This window comes from Gambusia affinis, linkage group LG20, assembly GCF_019740435.1.
Source record: "Gambusia affinis linkage group LG20, SWU_Gaff_1.0, whole genome shotgun sequence".
NCBI classification, from domain to species: domain Eukaryota; kingdom Metazoa; phylum Chordata; class Actinopteri; order Cyprinodontiformes; family Poeciliidae; genus Gambusia; species Gambusia affinis.
Genome location: NC_057887.1, coordinates 7,183,017 through 7,204,017, shown reverse-complemented (window position 1 = coordinate 7,204,017; position 21,001 = coordinate 7,183,017). Strand labels below are relative to the sequence as shown.

The window sequence follows — 21,001 nt, the reverse complement described above, 5'->3', positions numbered from 1 at the left end:
CAGTTTGATTCGTTGAATCTGAACTCTGATGGCACAGAGCGGCTCCCCCTGTGCTGCGATTCGTGTTATTTATCCCGGCTTCTCTGTGGTCAGAGTCCATTTTTTCCGAGCCTTACAGAAAGCAGACAGATGGTGTCACTCGCTCTGTGTTTAGTGGCGGGCAGCTCCTCGGTCAGAATCTTCAAACGAGGAGAAAAATACTCGCCGTTTATCGGATGAAATTCTACGGCAGAAACACTTTGACATTTCCAAAATGGAAAGCTTCCTGGAAAGCTTAGAAAAAAACTAAACGTGTTAGCCGTTGGAAAGGAGGTGGATGGTTTTCTCACCTGGATGTAGTCCAGGATGAGCTGATGTCGCGATCTGGCGCTCGTCAACTCGCCATCCGTGATGGCCTCCCGCAATGCTTGCTGGGTAATCAGGGCGTCCAGGTCCAGAACGGAGGACAGGCGGCAGTAGAGACCGATGAACTTTTCTTTGTAGGTGCAGAAGTGAACTGAGAGGGGAAACAGAGGCGGGAGCACAGAGGTGAGCTGAGCTGATCTGGATTGGACTAAAAAAAAAATAAAAATCCAGAAAACTCTCCAGACTGAATGATCCCAGTTTTAAGGAAAGTTTTATTTATTTATTTTTTGTGACGGTTTTGTCCTTAAGCATGAGAACAGCAAAAAAACAGGACAAAGTTATCAAAATTAAGCTAACACTTGGGAGATTTCTGCAAAAGTTTAGGCATCACAGCAGCTGCTGTAGTTTCAGAGAAAATGAGGATGGAATATGAATTCATTTGGATTTTTCTTTTTTGTGCCTGGCCAACTGAAGAAGCTGAGATAAACTGAAGCAAATTTATAGAAGTTCGACTAAAAAAGTACAAAGGCATCATTTATATACTGGAGGATTTATTGTGTTTTTCCTTAGTTAACTTAGTTTTACATGTCTAAAATAGCTTTTTCCTTTTTCTTTTTCCTGAAATAGCCACACTTATTTTGTATCCAATCATAATAAGAAAATGCTATATTTGAAGTGTATGTTTTGGAAATCTAGTGTAAACAAAAAAGAAAAATTATAACACATTTTCATTTTATTGAAAAAAAAAAAAAAAAAAAGATTAATTTTTTTTTGGCACTACCACAGCTCCATACAATGTCTTTTTGATGAAGGTTCCTGGTCACTGCCTGAGCATAAACTCAAATGTTCCTGCTCAACTTAAAAGCTTTTCTTTTTGGAATGCCATTGTTCCCCAAAAACAAACAATATACCCAGCAAAATAAATGAAAAACAAAAAAAAATCTTTTAACTGTTTCTAGGATTAACGAAATTACCATCCGCCTTATTGCCATCATTATTCTGAGCCGATTCTCTTGAGCAGCATGCAGTTGGAGCGGATCGCCGAGGTTTTAACTGATCAGTAATAAAGTGAGCGGCGGCTGGAGCTCGTCCTGCAGACGGCTCCGTCCTTCGTGGACGATGTGGTTTTCAGCGGCGTTGGACCCGCTCCACGGGTTGAGGACAGACCAAGCTGTGTTTCTAGCAGCAGACGTACTAAATCAGCCTGCAGGCTCCAGCAGGACGGCCTCTCTGCTGACCCCCCAAACACACACACACACACACGCCCATGAACATGGTAATAACACCCACACGCACTGCACAATATGCTCTCTCTATACAAGCAGACCAGCACACACACACGCACACAGGCACACACACCAATGCAGATTCAGCCTCTAACTTTTGGCTTTAATGAAAAACAATTTATTTTTCAGTTTGCTTTTGACATTTTTTTTTTTTTAAATTTAAGGCCAGAAAGTTTCACGCCTCTACTACATCATCCGATTTATTATCCAAACGTCCTGAGAGATGCTGCAAATCGTTCCAGAGATGTTGGGACAGTCCCACTAAAGACAAGATGTCCAAAGGATCTGTTGTTTGACAAGAAGAGTGCAAACGTAAAAATGATTCATAAAAAGATCGGAAGAGATTTTTGAGCGACCTCTGCTGCCTTCCTCTTCAAGTCCATGCATATTGCACCATGACAATAGAAAACCACATTCCCCAGGCATGGCTGTGGAGAAGAGATTACCGCATGCAGTCCTGACCCGCGTCCAGCAGACAGGAAAAGGAAACAGGACTACAAAAATGACAAATTAGGAAAATTGCACTAACGCATCAGTTTGTGCAAGGTGATGTGGCCTTGGTTTTAGTTCTTTCTAAATGCTTTGGGAAGCTGGTGAGTTGCAAAGTTCCCTCCGGACTCCCGGTTGTTTCAATCTGACCAGAGCCTGTGTGTGTGAGAGATGTCGGGCTCTGCGTGCTGCAGAGAGGGAAACAGTGTGTGTAGTTACCGAGCTCAAACATCTGCAGCGGGAGGTGCAGGAACCCCGACAGAGGGGCGTAGGGGTTGGACTGCCCGGGGGCGGAGCAGACGTCGTCAGCAGGGGGCAGCAGCAGCAGGAAGGAGACGCCGTGGCCGATCTCCACCACCTCCTGACTGTAGAGACGGAAGTGGCGGGCCTGTGTGTGTGTGAACACACGGAAACATGACGGGAACCACAAGCATGACGGAACATCTGTACGTCCATGGTGATATCTGTTGCTATTACATCTAGATTGTATGGTGTGTTGTATGACTTTACTTACATACTGGAATTACAGTTTATAATTCTTCTCATTTATTTATTTTGTTTTATTTAAAAACAAACTTCAAAACCACTAAATGAGTGTTGTCAAACATGTTTTTTTTTAATGAAACTTGCAACATAATTTGTTTGCTTTCAGTTAATTAATTACTTTTATATTTTTCAGTTTGATTATGTAGACGTATTTATTTATTTTCATTTTTTATTCCCCCTACCCCCTCTGTTAATTTTTTGTGCATTCCTCTTTAAGTTTTGACTTCGACTGGTAACTGTGTAAGATAAAATAAACAATTAATCCGTTTGAATAATTTTACTTTGCAGAACTTTTTTTTGTCCACTCCTTTTCACGTCTTAGAATGTTCAACCTTTCCAGATGGAATGCACAGGTGTCACACCTAGGAGGCGCTGCTGCTGTGTAAAACGATCTGGCTCGAAGGGAGGCTGTGCAGGTGAGCATACCTGGTGCAGAGAAACATTGATGTGCTTCAGTAGCGACTTAATGGCCACCTGCAGCTCGTAGTACAACAGAGGGGCGTGGCTTTCTGGCTGAGGCTCCGCCTCCTCCTCGTCCTCTTCGCTGCGTCGATTTTTTTCCCCTATGGCCACCAGCGTTTGGATCCAGTCCCACTCCTCCCTGAAGGCGCACACAGGAGGCAGGTTACCTCAAAAAAACGACTTACAGTCTGTAACAAAATGTCAGCCTCCGAAAAAAACACAAACGGCGAGTTTTCGTGTCTGTGTGAGAGGGAACCTGGACACGTTGGCGTTGTCCCGGATCCGGGTGTGGCACAGCATGTTGGGGGCCCGCTGGGACACCAGCACTTTGATCTGGTCCACTGAGCTGCTGAGCTTCAGGTAGCCCAGGTAGAGGCCGGGGGCGAGGCGGTGGGTACTGCGCCGCTGGTACGCCAGGATGTCCTGCAGGGTCAGCAGGAAGCAAAAGAAAAAAACAAAACAAAACAAAGAAAGATGCACCGGAGAGTTTTGAAACCCTGGCTATAAGTAAACTAATCCTCTAAGCACATACACATTGTATCTTTTTTCTGTCTTTAACTCTCAGTAAAGCCTCTTAAAGGGGCAGAATCATGTAAAATTGACTTTTTTCAGCTTTACATCATATTGTAATGCTATTCCCTCATCAAAAACATATTTGTAGTGTTGTTTTAATTCTTTCATGGATGTTTGATTATTCCTTCAATCTCCAGTGGCAACCATTCAGCTGTGAAAAATGCTTGGGGGCACTCCCCTACTCAGCTCCTTCAGACTAGCCAGCAACAATCAGCAAACACCTGATGGAACTGCACATCTTCTGAGTTCATTACACAAGCTACTTCTCTCTGCAAAGCTGGTAAAAATGCTGTAAAAGAGTAAATAGAGGAGGACTGTTGTGACGACTTCCTGAAGGGAGAGTTTCAGAAAGAGCAGGAATTTTTAAAGAGACAGAGGCCCAATTTCAAGGTGCTAAATTACTACGTCAACTTTCGTTTAAGGCATATTTTTTCATAATAACTCAAGCTAACATAATTACTCAATTGTGCTATAAAATGGCACTACTGTATATAACATACATAATACTATCCCTTTTGTCCCTTTAGAAAAATAAAAATTGTTTTATTTACTTTCGTTCCTGTTCAGAAGATTTAAAAAATCTAGCTATTTTATGTTTTTTCATCTTGTCTCTCATTGTTACACTTGTCCCAACCACGATAAGAGCACAAAAATGTTTCCAAACTCATACAGCTGGTTGACCTAGCTATTTTTAAATCAATATTAAAAAATTATTGACTTAAAACAGGTCCTTATATCTTGATGAAAAGTAACTCGTATATTAGTGTTGCCTAATTTCTATCTGCTCTAGGATGTAGACAAAAACAAAAACAACAACAAAAAAATCTTGGGTGAGATTTTGTGTTTTTGCAGTGCTCTTCTTCACCTGCATGGTGATGATGAGGATGTCCAGTGCATACGGCTCCTCCGGCGTGGACAGGGACTTCCTCTGGCTCTGCAGTTTGGTCACCTGCATCCACCTCCCGCTGAACAGCGAGTGCTGGCTCTCCGTGTCGCGGATGGTCACGAGCAGCACGTTGCCGTGGCGATCCTTGATGGGCTCGTAGTGGACCCGGCCCAGGTTGTGCGTTCCGAGAAGGTTCTGTCCGTACGAATAAAGCAAGATTAAACTACAGCTGCAGCAGTTTTGTTTTTTTTTAATCCTACTGGTCCTGGATTTAAATGTCCTCACCTGCAGCTGGGCGGCAGCAGTGAGCATCTTGTGGCGGGCCTGCAGTGTGGACGAAGAAGACATGGAGACAGACATGCTCTGTCTCAGCCATCGGACATCCTCCCACATACAGGACAGCTGCGGGGCAAACACAGGAGCAGCTCATTGTGCTGTGGGCTAATTTAGGAGGAAATGATCGTCAGTTGGGACTCTCTGTAAAGGCAGGAGTTACAAATACACTGCAAAAACATACAATCTTACCAAGTAAATATCTTAGTACACTTGAAAAAAAAGACAAAATTCACTTACAAGTAACTTTTCAGCAGGACAAAGGAGTTTATTTTAGGTTAATAATTGCACAGCATTATGTAAAAAAAAAGAAAAAAAAAAAAGTACCAGCTCCAACGGTGGATTATTTCACTTACAAAAAAAGGGAAAAATGTCTTGATTAAAGTGAAATAATCTTCCAGTCGAACTACTTTTCATCAATATTAAGAGATTATTGACTTAAAACAAGCTCCGACATCATGCTGAAAAGTTACTGGCAAGTTAGTTTTGTGTAATTTAAAGTGCACCAAGATATTTGCACTGAAAACTAAACCAAGAGTTCTTGGCGGTTTTTTTGTTTTGGCGCAGCGCGAAATGTCTGGTGACACAATGCCAAGCAGGAACGACATCGGCTGTGGTCTTAGAGAAGCAACTACTGCAGTGGGAACTGCCAAAACTGTCTGAAGTTCATCATCCTGCACAGCACATCAGTTAATCATCTCATACCGCCTGCGGTTCGCATCTGCATCGGGATGTTTCCTCACGGTCTGTGGAATTTTCCTGCCACCCTGGCACAGTGGTGCGTCTGTGCGTCTCAGTGAGGGCAGTGAGACGGCATCATGCATACAAAATCCAAAATCTTTCTGGGAAAGTTTTTTGGCTGACCTATAAATACGCATTCTTTAAGCAGAGCCTGAAGACTGAAATTTTCTGCATCTTACATGGACAATTTGGAGTTGTGCACGTTTCCTCCCTGCATGGAGCATTTCCTGTCTTAAATAAAACCAAGAAAATAAAAAAAGTAAAATTAAATAAAATATAGACAACCCTGGCTATAGTCTTCATGAGACTGTCTTAGAAAATATACAAAATGTCTTCAATTCCCTCTGGGATCAATAAAGTATGTTTGAATGCAAAGGACTGATGAAGTCAGACTGAGAACCACAGAGTTACTCCAGCATCATCATTTAGTTGTTAATCCTCAGCGAGAAGTATGGACTCTTTTCATGAGAAGGACTTCTGTATTAAGTTCTTTTTTTTAAGCCTATATAGGAAGACATTTCTTTAGAGTTGTTGCTTTTCATCCTATTTGTGGTCAAGGGGGCGGCGGCCATTGTTTTTACCATCTCTGCAGCCTGTTCGTTTAATCGACATCCTTCAAACAATATTTTTCCTCTGCTTTCCATGAAATGTTGTTCCAACTCAGTTATCATGCTCTTAGAAAGCTTTAGTCAAATTGCCATGCGAGAACTTCAGACACTCCTTTGTTTCCCTCCCCCCCCCTTGTTGCTGTCAAAGCTTTAAAGCCCAGACGGCCGGCGTTCATTCCGACTCGGGGCTCTGCGGCGCTCTGCGGGCTTCGGGGGAAAGTGGTAATTTTCCACGTCAGACTCAGAGCTGTAAAGCTGTAAATGTTGCTGTCTTCCCACTCAACACAAGCATTACAGCTGCAGTTGCTCTGTGGTTTTAATTGTTCAGCACATCTCTGAAAAGACTACAGCACAATTTCCCGGAGCCCAACGGTAACGTCCGTCGTGCTAAGATCGTCGACATTTTGTCCGGATTTGCGAGATGATGTCAGAGAATTAAGAAAAACTGAAGGAATAAGTCAGATTTTAGAAGCTTTCTGCTGAAATATGAATGAATTGGATAGAAGAGGGTTGAACAATAAGCAGGAGCACTGTTTCTGTTTTGAAAGGTTGACTTTAATAGACACAGAAGTGGCAATTGGTGCAATAACCTCACTGTGAATAAAATATTAGCTGTATTAAGTTTATTAAATGATTTATGAAAGAAAAGAAATGCAATATTGACTGTCAGTAAAATTAAACCTGTCACCAAATACTAGGGCTGAAACAATTAATCAGATTAATTGTGGTGAACTGGTTATTCAAATAACCGTCCACTAAATGTAGTAATTGATTAATCACTAGCTGCACCAGACAAATTCAAAAAATGCAATTTGCTCCAAAAATGACCATATTCAGAGCAGTGCTTAAGCCAAGCCTGCACCAAATATATGTACACGTTGCACCTTCGTCTATAAATATGTCTTACCCAAAACTCTTTGAATTTTGGGGAAAAAATGTAAAGAAAAAAAATCTTTCTATCAATGGAAAAATACATTACTAAAATAAATTAGTTGCAGCCATAATAAGTACAGCGTGTGCTAGCAAACAAGAAGGAAAATATTAAAATGGGTTCCAGATTTACTAAAACACCCTGCAATATTCCAATACACATCTCAACCCCGTGTGCCCCCTTCACCAGTCTGCCTAAAGTAAGTAAAACCAACAAACATCCATTCATCAGTTTGAAGTACCGTTTCATAATATGGAATCATTTTGGATGCAGTTTGAGCTTTTATGGTTGTGGAGTGAGTCGTCTCGGCCGCTTGGCCGTACCTTGGTGAACCAGAGGAAGTCCTGCATGAGCGAGCTGCTGTAGGAATCATCCACTTCCACGATGGGAATCTGCTCCTCGGCAGTCACTAGTAAGCTGTCCTTATGGTAGAAAACAGCGGCCAGGTATATCCCCCTGCACACAGCGTGGGACAGATGATGGATTTTTTTTTTGTTTCACAGCCTTCAGCTGTAGGTTCATATGGAAGAGGAATAGGGCCATTAATCTAAAAATTCTGACATTTTTGTTGTTGTTGTTGTTGTGGTTAGTGACCCTAATCCTCTTCCGTAGGTACAAGTGTTATGGGTGTGTGAATCAAACCTTTTCAGTGTCTTCACAAACTTGTTTGAGGAGTTGAAGAGGTGCTTGAGGCTTCTGGAGACGGACTGCTTCCTGCTTGGGTTCTGCAGTTTCGACGAGTCTACAGAGGAAAAACGGCAGACAAGTTTTTAAAACGTACAGCCGGAACCGACTGAAGCGTGATGTCCAGGTAAATCCGGTCCAGTTGGCAGATGCTGGAAATGTTAAGGTGGATTTTGGTTTCCGTGCGTAACTCGGGGTCAGGGGTTTGGTCACATTTCTCTCCCACGTTCAAGTTATCTCCTTCATTCCTCCTCCTATCTCTGTTCCCTCCACGTCTCGCCACCCCCCCAAACCCCGGCTGGAGCGTTCAGGCGATGCCAATCTCCAGACCGCAGCGGCCTTTTTACTCCGGCTAATTACACGTCACATAATTATCAGGCTGTAAACAAACGAGGAGCTTACAAACATGAAGCCGTGCCTGAAGTGGCCGGCGGCTCGGCTGCCGACAGGAACCTGTTTTGCTCTGTCCTGCCACAGAGTGAAAACTATCTGTGACAAGAAGAAACGCGCTTGTTGCATTTAAGTCAAACTACCGGAACATGTTCTCTGCTGGAAAGACACGATTTATCCTCTGATTAAAGACAGAATTCCTGCTTCTATGGAATGTGCTGCAGCCTGAACTGCAGGAATGAATGGAAAATAATAAATTACAGCTAATGAAGCAAACGGGAAATATTTTATTTATCAAGAAATCTTAAGAGTTGATAATGTTGTTTTGTTTCTTTTTTGTTTGTTTTTAACCAAACCCTTGTTTCTAAGCTTGAAATGTAGACGAATCAAATCGATAACAGAATGATTCATCTCCTGGGCATGTAAAAATCTGTATTTTTTTTTTCCTTTTCAGAAATATTTGCAAACTATTTTTCATTTGTACTTGTGCTTTCTTCAATAGTGAAGTTTAGACATTTTTGTTCAACTTTAAGAACCATCAGTACCAACCTAGAGATGTCAAACAAACAACCCACTATAGGGTGACCAGACGTCCTCTTTTTCCCGGACATGTCCTACTTTTCAGACCTAAAAAAATGTCCGGGGAGAATTTCAAAATCGTCCGGGATTTTGGTCAACTGCCTCAAAACACATTACATAGCTTACGGTGCATTGTGATTACATTGCCACCCCGTTCCACTACTCCATTCCAGGGTTCAAAGCAATCGGTATCACATGTGTGGAAAAAAAAGCAAACTCTGGCACAAAAACCTAGGTTGCACGGTTTGAATTCAAATGCGATTGGCGAGCGCAGGGCATTCTGGGTAAATAAAACCAAAACAAATGTGTGACGCTAGCTAGCTGTGGAAATGGCTTGCGGTCTTTTGCCAAAGACCAAAGTAATATCCAACAAGCGCTACAACCTGACACTACTCTACTTTTGTTTACTTTTTGTGAAGAAGTTGTGCTCAGTGTCTTATTATGAGGTTTTTGTGTCATTTTTTTTTGGCGGTTGTTGGAGCAGCGCCACCACAGGCGAGGAGATGAACAGATTTGTCAAAGGGGTTTATTTTGTTAAGTGGGAAAGTGAGCAGCAGATGGCAAAATACTTTTAGATTTATTCTCCAATTTTAACAAAGCTATGCATAGGTTCCAGAAAAATAGCACTTAAATGAAAAAGAAAAAGAAATGAATAAATAAAAACTTCCAAAGCAAGGTTGAAACTGTTCACATCAGACAAAAAAAAATTGAGAGGATCATAACTTATGAAGATAACACATTGTTTCCGAAGTCATTAAACATCGCTGAGTCATCGTGTAAAGTGACCGAATTCTGCTCAAATATTCTACAAACTTGACAGATTTGAATATCATTCCTTTGCTACTGGAAAATCTCAAGAGCAAAATTGCATTCCCATTTCAACCAATGACTGCGCTGGTGTGCGTCTGTGAGCCGTGCGGCAGCATTAGTCCCTCCTGCTGAACACACAGCTCTGATGTTTTACAGTCTGGCTGAGCTGTGAACAGCAGCAGCATTCAGCAGCTGTAAACGGTCTGCTTGCGTGCGTGTGCGTGCGGATAACGCAGCGCTGCAGGATAACACCGTCTGACAGCAGAATAATCTGACAACAACTCTGCGGTCGACTGCGGAGCACCGGCTAATAAATAAAGAATCGAGCTCAGGTTGGAGTTGATTAATGAGACAACATATTTCCCGCCCCACAACCCGAAATGAGAGCAGCGTCACCTCAGCCTCACTTGGCTCTGACCTTTTTGTAACCAATTTTCTCTGATTGTAAACACCAATGTGACAACAAGTCAAGCGAGCGCTTGGAAAGTGTAATCAGTGGAGAGGGAGGGGGCAGAGAAAAAAATAAACCCCAAAAGAGTATTATGACTTATTCTGAGTTAAATTGCTAAGAAAAACCTGCAATCAAAACGGAATGGGTAAAATCACATTGAACAGCAAAATATGTTCGATTGGTTTGGTAGAAGAACGCCTCAAGAGCCGCAGGACTAACGAGGACTTTCAACCGAATGAGCCGGATTTTCACCTCAGAAACTTGAATTGAGCTCCGATTACCGGGACATTTTACTGAGCAATGGAGGCTGCTGCGATCTGAGATACTTTCTAAAGAAAGAATTTCTATTTCAAGCAGCAAACCCGGTCCAAACCAGACCTTTCCTACAGGCAGGAATGTGGTTGCCTGCTGTGTGAATGCTGCGGGGTCAGACTAGCTATCTCATTTCCATACGTCTTTATTTAAATCGTTGTCATTTTTGTGAATGAGAGAAGGTTTGTTGTAAATTTAGCCACTTTAAAACAAGTTTTGTGTGATTTTATCTATGGGACAGTGCGTATTAATGAGCGGATTACACTGTTGTAAATAGCAGATTTAGCACATCGCGAATTTCCGTCCGTAGTCTAATAAAGCAAACAGCAAAAGATATAAGAGCAACATCAATACAATTTCATGAATAAAAATAAGAAATACAGTAAAAATAAATTAACACTAGATAAACTATTTTGAGAAGTCCATAGCAAAGTGCTAGCTTTTTTTTAATTTATTTTTTTAATGTTTACAAAAAAATGTTATAATAAAAATTGCTGAAACATAAAGTTCGTCTGACTGTTTTAACCCAGCTGGGTCAGAAATGAATAAGATTGAAATAGCGTTCGCTCGGGGCTGTTTTCTCTCCGACTCTGTTAAGGTGTTGACCAGGTGGGAGTCTGAGCCGGCGCGCCGATGCCGGCGCTCTGCCAGATTAATGTGACGCTCTCTGAAAGTGACGGAAACACGTGCGCACACGTCATAAATTACCGCTGCCCGCTGCTGAACTGGCTCTTTGTGCCCACGCTAATTAATTTTACACATTTATTTTTGGCTCTCTGAGAGTAAACTGTGTAAATATACAACCCACATGCGGGCGGCGGGTGTACGTTACAGCTGCAAACACAGCTGGAATAATAACCAGGCCGGACCGCCACACCAACGCAACGTTTGACGGCGAGTTAAACCTGCAGAACCGGTAATGTGCGGTGAAAATGACAATATGATTGCCTTTAGGGCATATTGAAAATCAATGGAAACTGAATTCCTGCTTGATCTACATGAAATTATATCAAAAAAAAATATTTTTTGTTTTGTTTTTGCTGCTGGACTACAATATGTTGATGACAATTACTAGACAATCAAATTAGCTCTGAGTTTACTGGTCCAGCTACCTTCCAACTCCAATCCACGGTTGCAGATACCATCAAGACTTAAGGAACAAGATTTTGTGTCTAAGCATCTTAGTCCAGCTTCCCTATCAACATACTTTAACTCAACCCAGGCGGGAATTCAACTCTGAGTGAAAAGACTAATTTAACCTCTGAATGTTTAAGAATTGATTGCACTCAATATCAATTTCAAAATCAATTTTACCTGATTAATATGAGTACCATAGTTTGTTTTTTTCAAACTCACATTCCAGAGGTAGAAATTCACATGTAATCTAAAGCTGTAAGCACATTTTAAGTGGTTGCAACTGTAAACGTAACCACATAAATCAGACACTATTCAACTGAGTTCGCTCCCAAATTCACAACCAGTCATTTTTATGTCAAAAATCTGAGTTTGAGCCTCGTGTCTGGTGTAAACGTTACCTTACAGACCAAGGTTTGCTCTGTTTTACCACTCAGGTCTTTATTGGCAATGGAAGCGTCTGCCAGACAAATGATTAGTGGCGATGTAAGAGTCGGTCAGATGCTTTTAGCGGCAATTTAAATGTCTTGTCAGACATTGTTTTGAGCCTTGGGAAAACGCTTCTGTGGACCAAAATGTCAGCAGCAATCATCTTGGGAAATAGCAGAAAAATGGAATTGAAAAGAACACAAATTTGTACATATTTGAGCATTTTTGAAATAAAATACACTCCTTACCCTTATTTGGTAACAGTTTATTGGAAGGGGTGTGAATAAGACTGACATGACACCGACATAAACGTGACATAACATCTGTTATGAACATGAACGAGTCTTCATGAATGGTTATGACTGTCGTCATGAAGTGTCATTCGGTAAATAATGACACTTTTAATGCAAAGTTGTACAAAAAAGTGCATTAAAAGTCCATTAAAGTGGACAACTTTGCATTATTCTGCAAATAAATGCAAAGTTGTACTAAAACTTGCATTGAAAGTGCATTTAAGCGTCATTATTTGCAGAATGACACTTCATGACAGTCATAACCATTCGCAAAGACTCCTTCATGTTCATAACTGGTATTATGTCATGTTTATGACACAATATCCACCCATTCAAATAAAGTTTTAGGTCTTATTTTTGTAAGAATAAATACCAAATTGTCGATGCCACGAATGAACATCACAACGTTGAGATCCTCTCAAAGATACAAATCGTTTTAACTGGTCCTTTTGGTTAAAATACCAATACGTGGTTTACACCAGACTGCCCCGCAGCGCCCTCTACAGCCCGCCAAGCGCTTTGCTTGCACAGCTTTCTCCCGGCATGTCAGTGTAGCAGCGTCACCTGGACTCACCTCCGCAGCAGTAGTGCGTGTGCGTTGCTCGGACCTGCTGCAGCAGACGCTCCATGGCCTCGATGTGGCCCCGCCTCCTGGGTTCACGGCCGTCGCTCTCCCTCCAGTCTGCAACCAGAGGCATGTGGTGGGAAACTGATAAAGACATCATTTTTGATGCCGTGGGCTCGGTTCACGCATCATTTCAGATAAGAGTGCAGAGAAAAAGAAAACAACAACTCAGTTTTCTGCGGAGGATGAATATCGGAGCAGATGCAGCCGTTTGTACCCTGAGTGGAGGGGCTGCTAGCATTCTCTATGACGGATCTTTCACAACACCGTGAAGAAGTGATGTAGAAATTTAGATAGCAAGTCAAGGTTTCTGTCTCTACTGCAGTTGTCCGAAAGTCAAGAAGAGGAGGCTCTCGACTGAGTCCTCACCGATGATACAGACACATTTAGTGGTAGAAACAACCCAAGTTCACCGGGTAACTGAAGAGGCAAAGGGCAAAAACACTTTTTTAGAACCTCTGAAACAGCTGAAAGAATGTATAAAGCAAAAGATAATAAGCAGTACCACAACAATCCGAATGCTCAAAATTTAAAAAAGAGAAAGAAAAAGAATATCAGGGGACAATTTTACCTTCAAAAGTCTTTGGTGAGGACAAATAATTAAATGGTACAAGTTCAGGGACTGAATATGTGGAGCATTTTTCTGACCAGCAGGTGGGGAGGAATGACTCGAGAGAATTTGGCTTCTGCTTGCTGGTTCCAGTACACCTTTTATTGCAACTATTCCTTTGGGACAATAAGACAAAAAGAGAAATCTTCTCATGAAACTCGCTCTTGTCTTCAGCTCATATTTTATTAGCTTGTTTAATTGAGCCAAATTTCTCAACTACTTGTTTTTGTTGCTGTGTTTGTAATTTGGTTTGTTTTATCCTTGGGACAAACGAGGGCATCTTTCAGATATCCTTCAATGTCTGCCAGACATATTGTGTGGTAATTCAGGCGTCTTTTTTCGGACGCCTAAAGAAAACTCAAGACGTCTTTCAGACGCGTTCTCTCCAGTGAGAAGTCAGACTTTTTTTTTTTTCAAAATTTCAGTTGATTTATGTGGTTCAAATTCGTCTTTCATTGATGGCAACAAATAAATAAATGTCATTCAGACTTCTTCAGATGAAAATGTCATTGGGAGATTATTGTGGTGACTTGCCCACGGTGAAAAATGAAACACTTTGACATGTCCGCATCAGTACTGCAAATACTGAGCTGATGTCTTCGGACACAAAGTGTCTTTCAGACTTTTCCAGAAAACATTTTGGACTTCATATCAATTCTAAGTTGGCCAGATGTTCTCATGAACAGCTCAGGCGTTTTCGTGGTGGACCAATTCATACTGTCTGCCAGACATCTTCAGCTGTAACTCAGACGAATGTCTTTTACATGTCTTTAATTGTAACAAAAACATCTGTATGATGTCTTCACTAATGCCTTTTAGACATACAAACTCATAAGCAGTTCCCTGAAGACTTCACCCTTTTTTCAGCCTATATCAGACTTTCATCTACTGCAGTCTGACAGGAATGATGAATAATATAGCAAATAATGAAGCTTTTTGAACAGGAGATTCTTCCAGATCACTTCAAGCAGTTAGAAACCTTCCTCAGAGGAACAGGACCGGACATTTGGAGCCAGGGTTCCTTCGGTGTCGCAACTGCGCCTCTGACTTCTGAAGCAGAAAAACCGATCAACACGTCGGAGAGGACAATATGTTGCTGGAATCTGCGAGAACTTGTTAATGGTTCTCGTGTTTTTCGCTCTGCTTATTTAAAAACACCCGCCCACACACTCTCTGCCCTCCGCCGCTGTTAGACACACCGAGTGCAGACGCGCGCACGCGCTCTCGCAGCTCAAGGCTGAAGTGCTCGCAAAAGAAAGGGAGTCGTGACGGAGAGCTGGAGCCGATGTTCCGACCCCGAGGACTTCGGAACAGAACAAGCGGCGCTGCTGACGCTGGTTTTCAGACGGAGAGCTCATTCGCCTTTCTGAAATATCTACACCCAATCGGTTATACACAACCAGAGCTTTTCTGCACGTTTTTGAACTTAAAACGCACAAATAGCCTACACTAAAATGAGAGAGAGATTTGCCTTCAACATCGGGAGGAGACGTCGACAGTGATGTCAACGCTACAGTTTGTAATATGTGAAATGCTCAAGCAGCCGACGCGATAATCATATGTGACCCTTTAGAGATTTATATTGGTGTTTTGAAAGCTGCAGAGATGCAAACAGAAGAATAAAAGAGATGCGGCATTCCTGGGGGTTTTTTTTTCTAGTAGCCTACCGGGGTTTTCAAAGCTCGATGTTCCATTCAAGCATGTTTCACTGACGGATTTCTCAGCTCTATCTATGCATAGCGCCACATAACTTGATGCTTCAGCCGCTTCGTCATTTGCAGTTCTGACAGTATAAACCACTTTCTCCTGTGACCGCAGTTCACTTAGCCTCCTGTAAAAAAAAAAACAAAACAAAAAAACAAAACAAACAAACAAAAAAGTCTCCAGGTTTTTCATTTGCAGACAAAACTCTGGCAGTGGAGCATCTTCAGATCCAGATCCCATGAACTGTACAACTTTTAATAGCCATGGTCACAATTCCTTCTTTTTACATTCTTTCTTTGCTTCCCCCAGACTGACTCACTGTAGCTTTGGGTGCTAAAAGTCTTTCCGTTTTATCTCTGGCAAAGGCTTGGTGAAGTTGGCGAAATGTTTGCTGTTGCTTTTTCTGGTTTGTTTATTTCTTTATTTCTTTATTTATTTATTTTTTCTCCTTTCATGTCACGCCCCACCCTGCAGATCTCTGGCAACCCCAACGGAGGGGCTCGCCCGCCCCGCACATTGAAAAGCTGATGATGATGACAACACATTCTCACACCCGACTCGTCATATATTGACGAGTTGGGACGCCGTCTGACCATGCGTCACATATTGACGCGAAGGGTAGCCCCTTCGCGTCAATATGTGACGACTTGGGCAGGTTCCTTCACCGTAAAATGTTGACGAATTTGACGATTTCGGAAGGTCGCATGTTTTACATGGATTATTCATGCGAAGGGTCCTCGCAAACACTGCCGAAACTTCAAAACCCCACAAATTGGTTAGGTTTAGGGAAAAAATTACGGTAAGGCATAAGGTAAAACCCCTCGCGTCACATATTGACGCGAAAGGGGTACCCCGCGCGTCAATATGTGACGCGGAAGGACGTCCCACGCGTCAATATATGACGAGTTGGGAGTGAGAACGGGTTGATCCATCCATCCATCCATCCATCCATTTTCTTTACACCCTTCTTCCCTAATGGGGTCAGGAGGGTTGCTGGTGTCTATCTCCAGCTGCGTTCCGGGCGAGAGGCGGGGTTCACCCTGGACAGGTCGCCAGTCTGTCGCAGGGCAACACAAAGACATACAAGACAAACAACCATGCGCACACACACTCACACCTAGGGAGAATTTAGAGAGACCAATTAACCTAACAGTCATGTTTTTGGACTGTGGGAGGAAGCCGGAGAGAACCCACGCATGCACAGGGAGAACATGCAAACTCCATGCAGAAAGACCCCGGGCCGGGAATCGATCCCAGGACCTTCTTGCTGCAAGGCAACAGCTCTACCAACTGCGCCACTGTGCAGCCCTGAGAACGGGTTGATGATGATGGAAACTTACTGGATGGAGCGGCGGATGGAGGCAGGGAGGAGGCAGTCGGACCCCAGCCCTTCATGTTGTACGCCGACACGCGCACGTAATAAATCCGACCCTGAAACACAAAACCCGGCAGAGCAAGCGAGGACTTTAGTTAGTGCTCTCAATGAGTTCTGTAGCCATGTTTTAAAAATAATGTTGCTACACTGACAGTGTCTAGATGTACATCGACGTTAAGACTTGAGCCTCTGATAGTTTCTTGATAAAGGCAAGCTGTTAGCAACTTCAAATTGTACCTATGTACGATATGAGTGGATCGAACTGGACTTAAAATCTCTGTGCACAGTTTTGAGAAACTTTAAAACAGGAATTCCAGTGGCAACATAGTCCTATTTGGCTGATTGTTGCAGCATGTTGAAACGGTGTTGGCATGATCTCATGTTTCGCCTGAAAACTGGTTCAGACAGCAGGTGCCGAGTGTCCAACCGCCGGCAGTCCTGCGGCAGATGTTGCGACGCTGCAGTTCCTTGCGCTGCGGGAATATCTCCGCCGGCTTCGCTCAGCGTGTCCTGGCTGACTCCATTAAAGTGGCAAACGTAGTTAATGTGAGAGAGAGAGCAGAGGGAGGAGGATGCTGCCGTTACCGAGGAGAGGCTGCTGATGGTGCATTTGAGGCTCTGCAGATTATCCAGCACCATTTCACCGGCGAGCAGCGAGAAATCCTTCAGGCAGCTCCACTCCACTGCATACAGACACACAGAGATAAAGCACACATGCACATAGACACACACACGCACACACACACGCAGAGGTGGGGTTAATTACGCCAAAGGTGTTAGCAGCAAACTGCCTCTCTTTTCATCACAGATCAATAGTTCCTCCTGAGGTGCTCAAATCATCATTAACCTTCTCATTGTTTGGCTGGAAGCCCGCAGCGCTCGCTGACTGTTACTTTCTGTCTCAGCGCAGTGGAGGCGCTCAGCTGTGAAGCGCTTTTCCCTCTCAGCCTCACAGAAAGCAGGTTTTTGCTCTTTACTGACCCAACCGCAAAGGAAACGTTACAGGACATCTGTCCCCGTAAGACAGCGAGCTCAACCGCCTCTGGGCACCAAACTAAGGAGAAGATGGGAGTTTTGATCACACCAGGACTAAACTGGGAGATTTCTAAACTACATACAGAGAGGCAGAGAGAGAGAGAGTCTTTTATTCCTTAAAGGGACAGTGTCATGTAAAACTGATGTTTTTGAACTTTACACCACGCCATAATGTTATTCCCTCCTCGAGAAAATACACAGATTGTTGCTTTGATTCTTGCAGGCATATTTGAGAAATCCTTTAATCTCCCATGAAACTATTCAGCTTTCCAAAATGCCTGCTTGGACCTAACATTGCCTTAAAAACAGTTCGAGGAAAGTGACTGCACGAGCCTCTGAGCATTTTGTTTTCTTGTTGTTCAACATACACTAAATGTCTGCTAAATAATGAAGAATAACTTTTCCCGGTGGGGAAATGGAAAACAAAATTTCAAATATCAGACGGATCATTTAGTTCGGCAGCTGAACGACCTGCCTGGTGTCATCAGAGTTAATGAAACATTTTGGTTTGCTAAGGATCAAATTGTTTACTCTTTGAATTAAAAAAAGAGCCATCCTTTGTTACAGTTTGACCTTCTTATTAGAGTCCATGTGAATCTGCTGCAGTAAGGTCTGAGAGCCTCTTTGTTTGCTGTTTGGAAAACTACAGAATTTCACAAAGAAAACGTGTCATCAAACCTAACAATGCTGTTTTATTTAGGCCACGTTTTCCACAGCCATTCTGTTTTGTAGGTGAATTGAACAGATTTAGAGCTGAACATTGATTTCATATATTTTGGAATATATTCGTCTTTGTTTTATTATGATCTTCGTAGGGGGTGTGTGTGTGTGTGTGTGTGTATTTACCTCTGTACTTGGTCACCACTGTGGAGTTTAGACTCTGCGGCTCCTGGAAGGTGACGGTCAGCGTGGTGCTGCTGCTCACGCTCAGTCGAACCATGCTGGGGGCCTCTGGGGCACCTGGTGGGGGGCCAAAGAGAGGCATCTGCTGCAGGGGAATTACGGTTTAAATAGGGGAGACATTAAGACAACACAAAAACCTTGATCTGCGGCTGTCATGTTTGATTCAAAGAGGGTATTTGAATCCCATACTAAGCCATTTTCCAGAACTTCCTTCCTTTACTTCAGAAATATTGGCCCAGAGTGATGCAGGATAAACTAGATTATGGTTTCGTTATCTCAAAAGTGAAATATTCTGCACCATCAGGAAGCCAAAAATTTCAACAGGAAAAAACCCTTCACCTTGTCTGCTTTCAGAACTGGGCTTGAAACTCTCCTTTCTTTGCATTCATGAATAGAACGTATGTTATTGACATCCACTCTGTCTATGTGGTTAGACTGAATCATGCACATTCATGAATTGAGTTTCATTTTATCCAGTAATATGGCGTAAGACAAATTCTTTTTTTATATCGCGAATCACTGCTACATGAATAAATAAACTCCCGCTCCTTGTCAGGATCAACCCAGGCTCTGTCGTTCAGGGAGAATACCTGAGCCGCGCCTTCGGGCGCCGGTCAGCGTTTTTGACTCACGTGCGTGCTGGAAGCCCGTCCTCATGCGCTTGTACAGCTTGCTCCTCCACTCCCACGCCCTCAGCTGCTTGTCTTTGTGGCAGGCCTCGAGCGACAGGCCGTCCCTCTGAGCCTGAGCCGCCAGGTCAGCCGCCCGCCGCTCGGCCTCCTCCACCAGGGCGCTCAGGTGGGCCTCACGGCTCTCCACGCTCACAACTAAAACACACACACACACACACACAAAACAGTTTTCAGCCATTTAGATCCAACACATCCCGTCTTTCATGCTTTGTAATTTTGTTTTTCCCCGTGCTTCATTTTGGTGTTAAAAGTCCAGCTTTTAGATAGTTTGAAATCAAAATTCTCTGAACGGTTGCGGAACATCTTGTTGGGTTTGCATGTGCCGTAGAAGGAGCAGCACAGACAAAAGGTTGGCCACTGTGTCAAAAAGAAAACAAAACAGTAGGAGTAAAATACGATACGTGTTAAGCTAAGTGTAATCGCAGAGTTATGTCCAGAAAATGTCTTATTGTCACAAAGTGTCCATCTGCTCCAATATCTAATAACAGCATAGATTGAAACAAACATGCATTTTGTAAAAAAAAAAAAAAAAAAAAAAAATCTGTTTTCTGTGCATCAGGAACTCGTCACGCAGCAGTCGCCGCAATAAAGCAGCTGGCTGAGCAGGAAGAAACACCTCCAGGCCTGCCGCTGGGAGCGCATGGCGGTTATGGCCGATGCCCATCCGTTTCCAAATGCAGCCGCGAGAACTGTGATTCAGGGTGGCTGCAGACGTCATTCTCATCTTTATGGTAGACCACAGATGGTGGCGTGATCCCCAGCAGAGCGGTTTTGCAAGTTGGGCCTCAAAAAGAGCTTTTATTTGATCTCCCCGTAAAATTAAAAATGCAAAAATAAGTGTACAGTTTAATAAGACTGTTTACGTTTTACCTGTTTTATTTAATATCTTAATGAAACAGAGGAGATAATGAGTTTTGCGTAGAAAAAAAATCTGCAAATAGGCGTTAATCCAAAACTTAAGAATGCCCTCACGCTTACCTCTAAAACATTTTGATGGGTTATTTGTTTTCTATTTTGTTGAAAATGGATCTTTTATTTTTTTTATGTATATAGCGGCGCCAAAGTCTGTTTTTGAATAAAAGTCAAACAAGTAGGCTCCTTGGTTGTTTTAAACAAATGACAAATACTTTGAGATCTAGCCAACATTTCCCATGCTAAAAGAGATTTTGACCTGTCAGTGAAGAATACACCCTAAAAAATTTTTTCTTGTGCCATTCTTGGTTTGTGGCCGGGGGTTGTGGGGACACAAAATTATTTTCAGGGCCTCAAATGATCCTTGGGTTGTACTTTGGACACCCTTGTTGTGTTAGGCACTGGAACTGACTTTATGATTAATTAAAATCAGAGAAAAACATCCAGTTGCTTTGAAAATACAGAGGAACTAGTTTCTATGGTGATTTTCCCCTTATCCTGGGAGCATGAAAGAAAAGGAACCCAGGGCAACACTATGTGACAAAATATCAAATAAATCTTTTAAGTATGTATGTCATAACTTCATGGTGGTCACACATACCAATTTTTAGTGTCTACATATGCTTTTTTTTGTGTGTGTAGAGGCTCTAACACAAACTTTCAGGTCCAGTTTGGAAAGAATAATTCCAGGCTGAAATAAAGTAGAAGTGAATTGAAATTTGAGTGAGAGCATTTTTTTGGACAAATTTGACAGAAAACTGTAGTCCTCTAATATTGCTAGACAGAATGGATGAAAGTATATAAAAATGGATTTTGATGTTTAAGCTGTTCATGTGGAGATGAAACTGTTGCCATGAAATTAG

The 21,001-nt window shown here is 42.6% G+C and overlaps 1 protein-coding gene across 5 annotated transcripts in view; it reads right to left on the bottom strand.

Annotated features, from left to right (window-relative positions):
* Nucleotides 1–21,001, bottom strand: part of ankfn1 (ankyrin repeat and fibronectin type III domain containing 1) — a 100,476-nt gene that overhangs the window by 5,511 nt on the left and 73,964 nt on the right. For all 5 annotated transcript variants that reach the window (XM_044102239.1, XM_044102240.1, XM_044102241.1 and 2 more), the window contains 13 exons: nt 19,167–19,361; nt 18,478–18,591; nt 17,182–17,279; nt 16,562–16,652; nt 12,857–12,964; nt 7,843–7,942; nt 7,524–7,656; nt 4,873–4,989; nt 4,567–4,782; nt 3,385–3,551; nt 3,093–3,267; nt 2,340–2,508; nt 330–496 (listed from right to left, as the gene is read on the bottom strand). In XM_044102239.1, the coding sequence (XP_043958174.1) occupies nt 330–496; nt 2,340–2,508; nt 3,093–3,267; nt 3,385–3,551; nt 4,567–4,782; nt 4,873–4,989; nt 7,524–7,656; nt 7,843–7,942; nt 12,857–12,964; nt 16,562–16,652; nt 17,182–17,279; nt 18,478–18,591; nt 19,167–19,361 (1,850 nt within the window). The remainder of the gene's footprint in view (nt 1–329; nt 497–2,339; nt 2,509–3,092; nt 3,268–3,384; nt 3,552–4,566; nt 4,783–4,872; nt 4,990–7,523; nt 7,657–7,842; nt 7,943–12,856; nt 12,965–16,561; nt 16,653–17,181; nt 17,280–18,477; nt 18,592–19,166; nt 19,362–21,001) is intronic.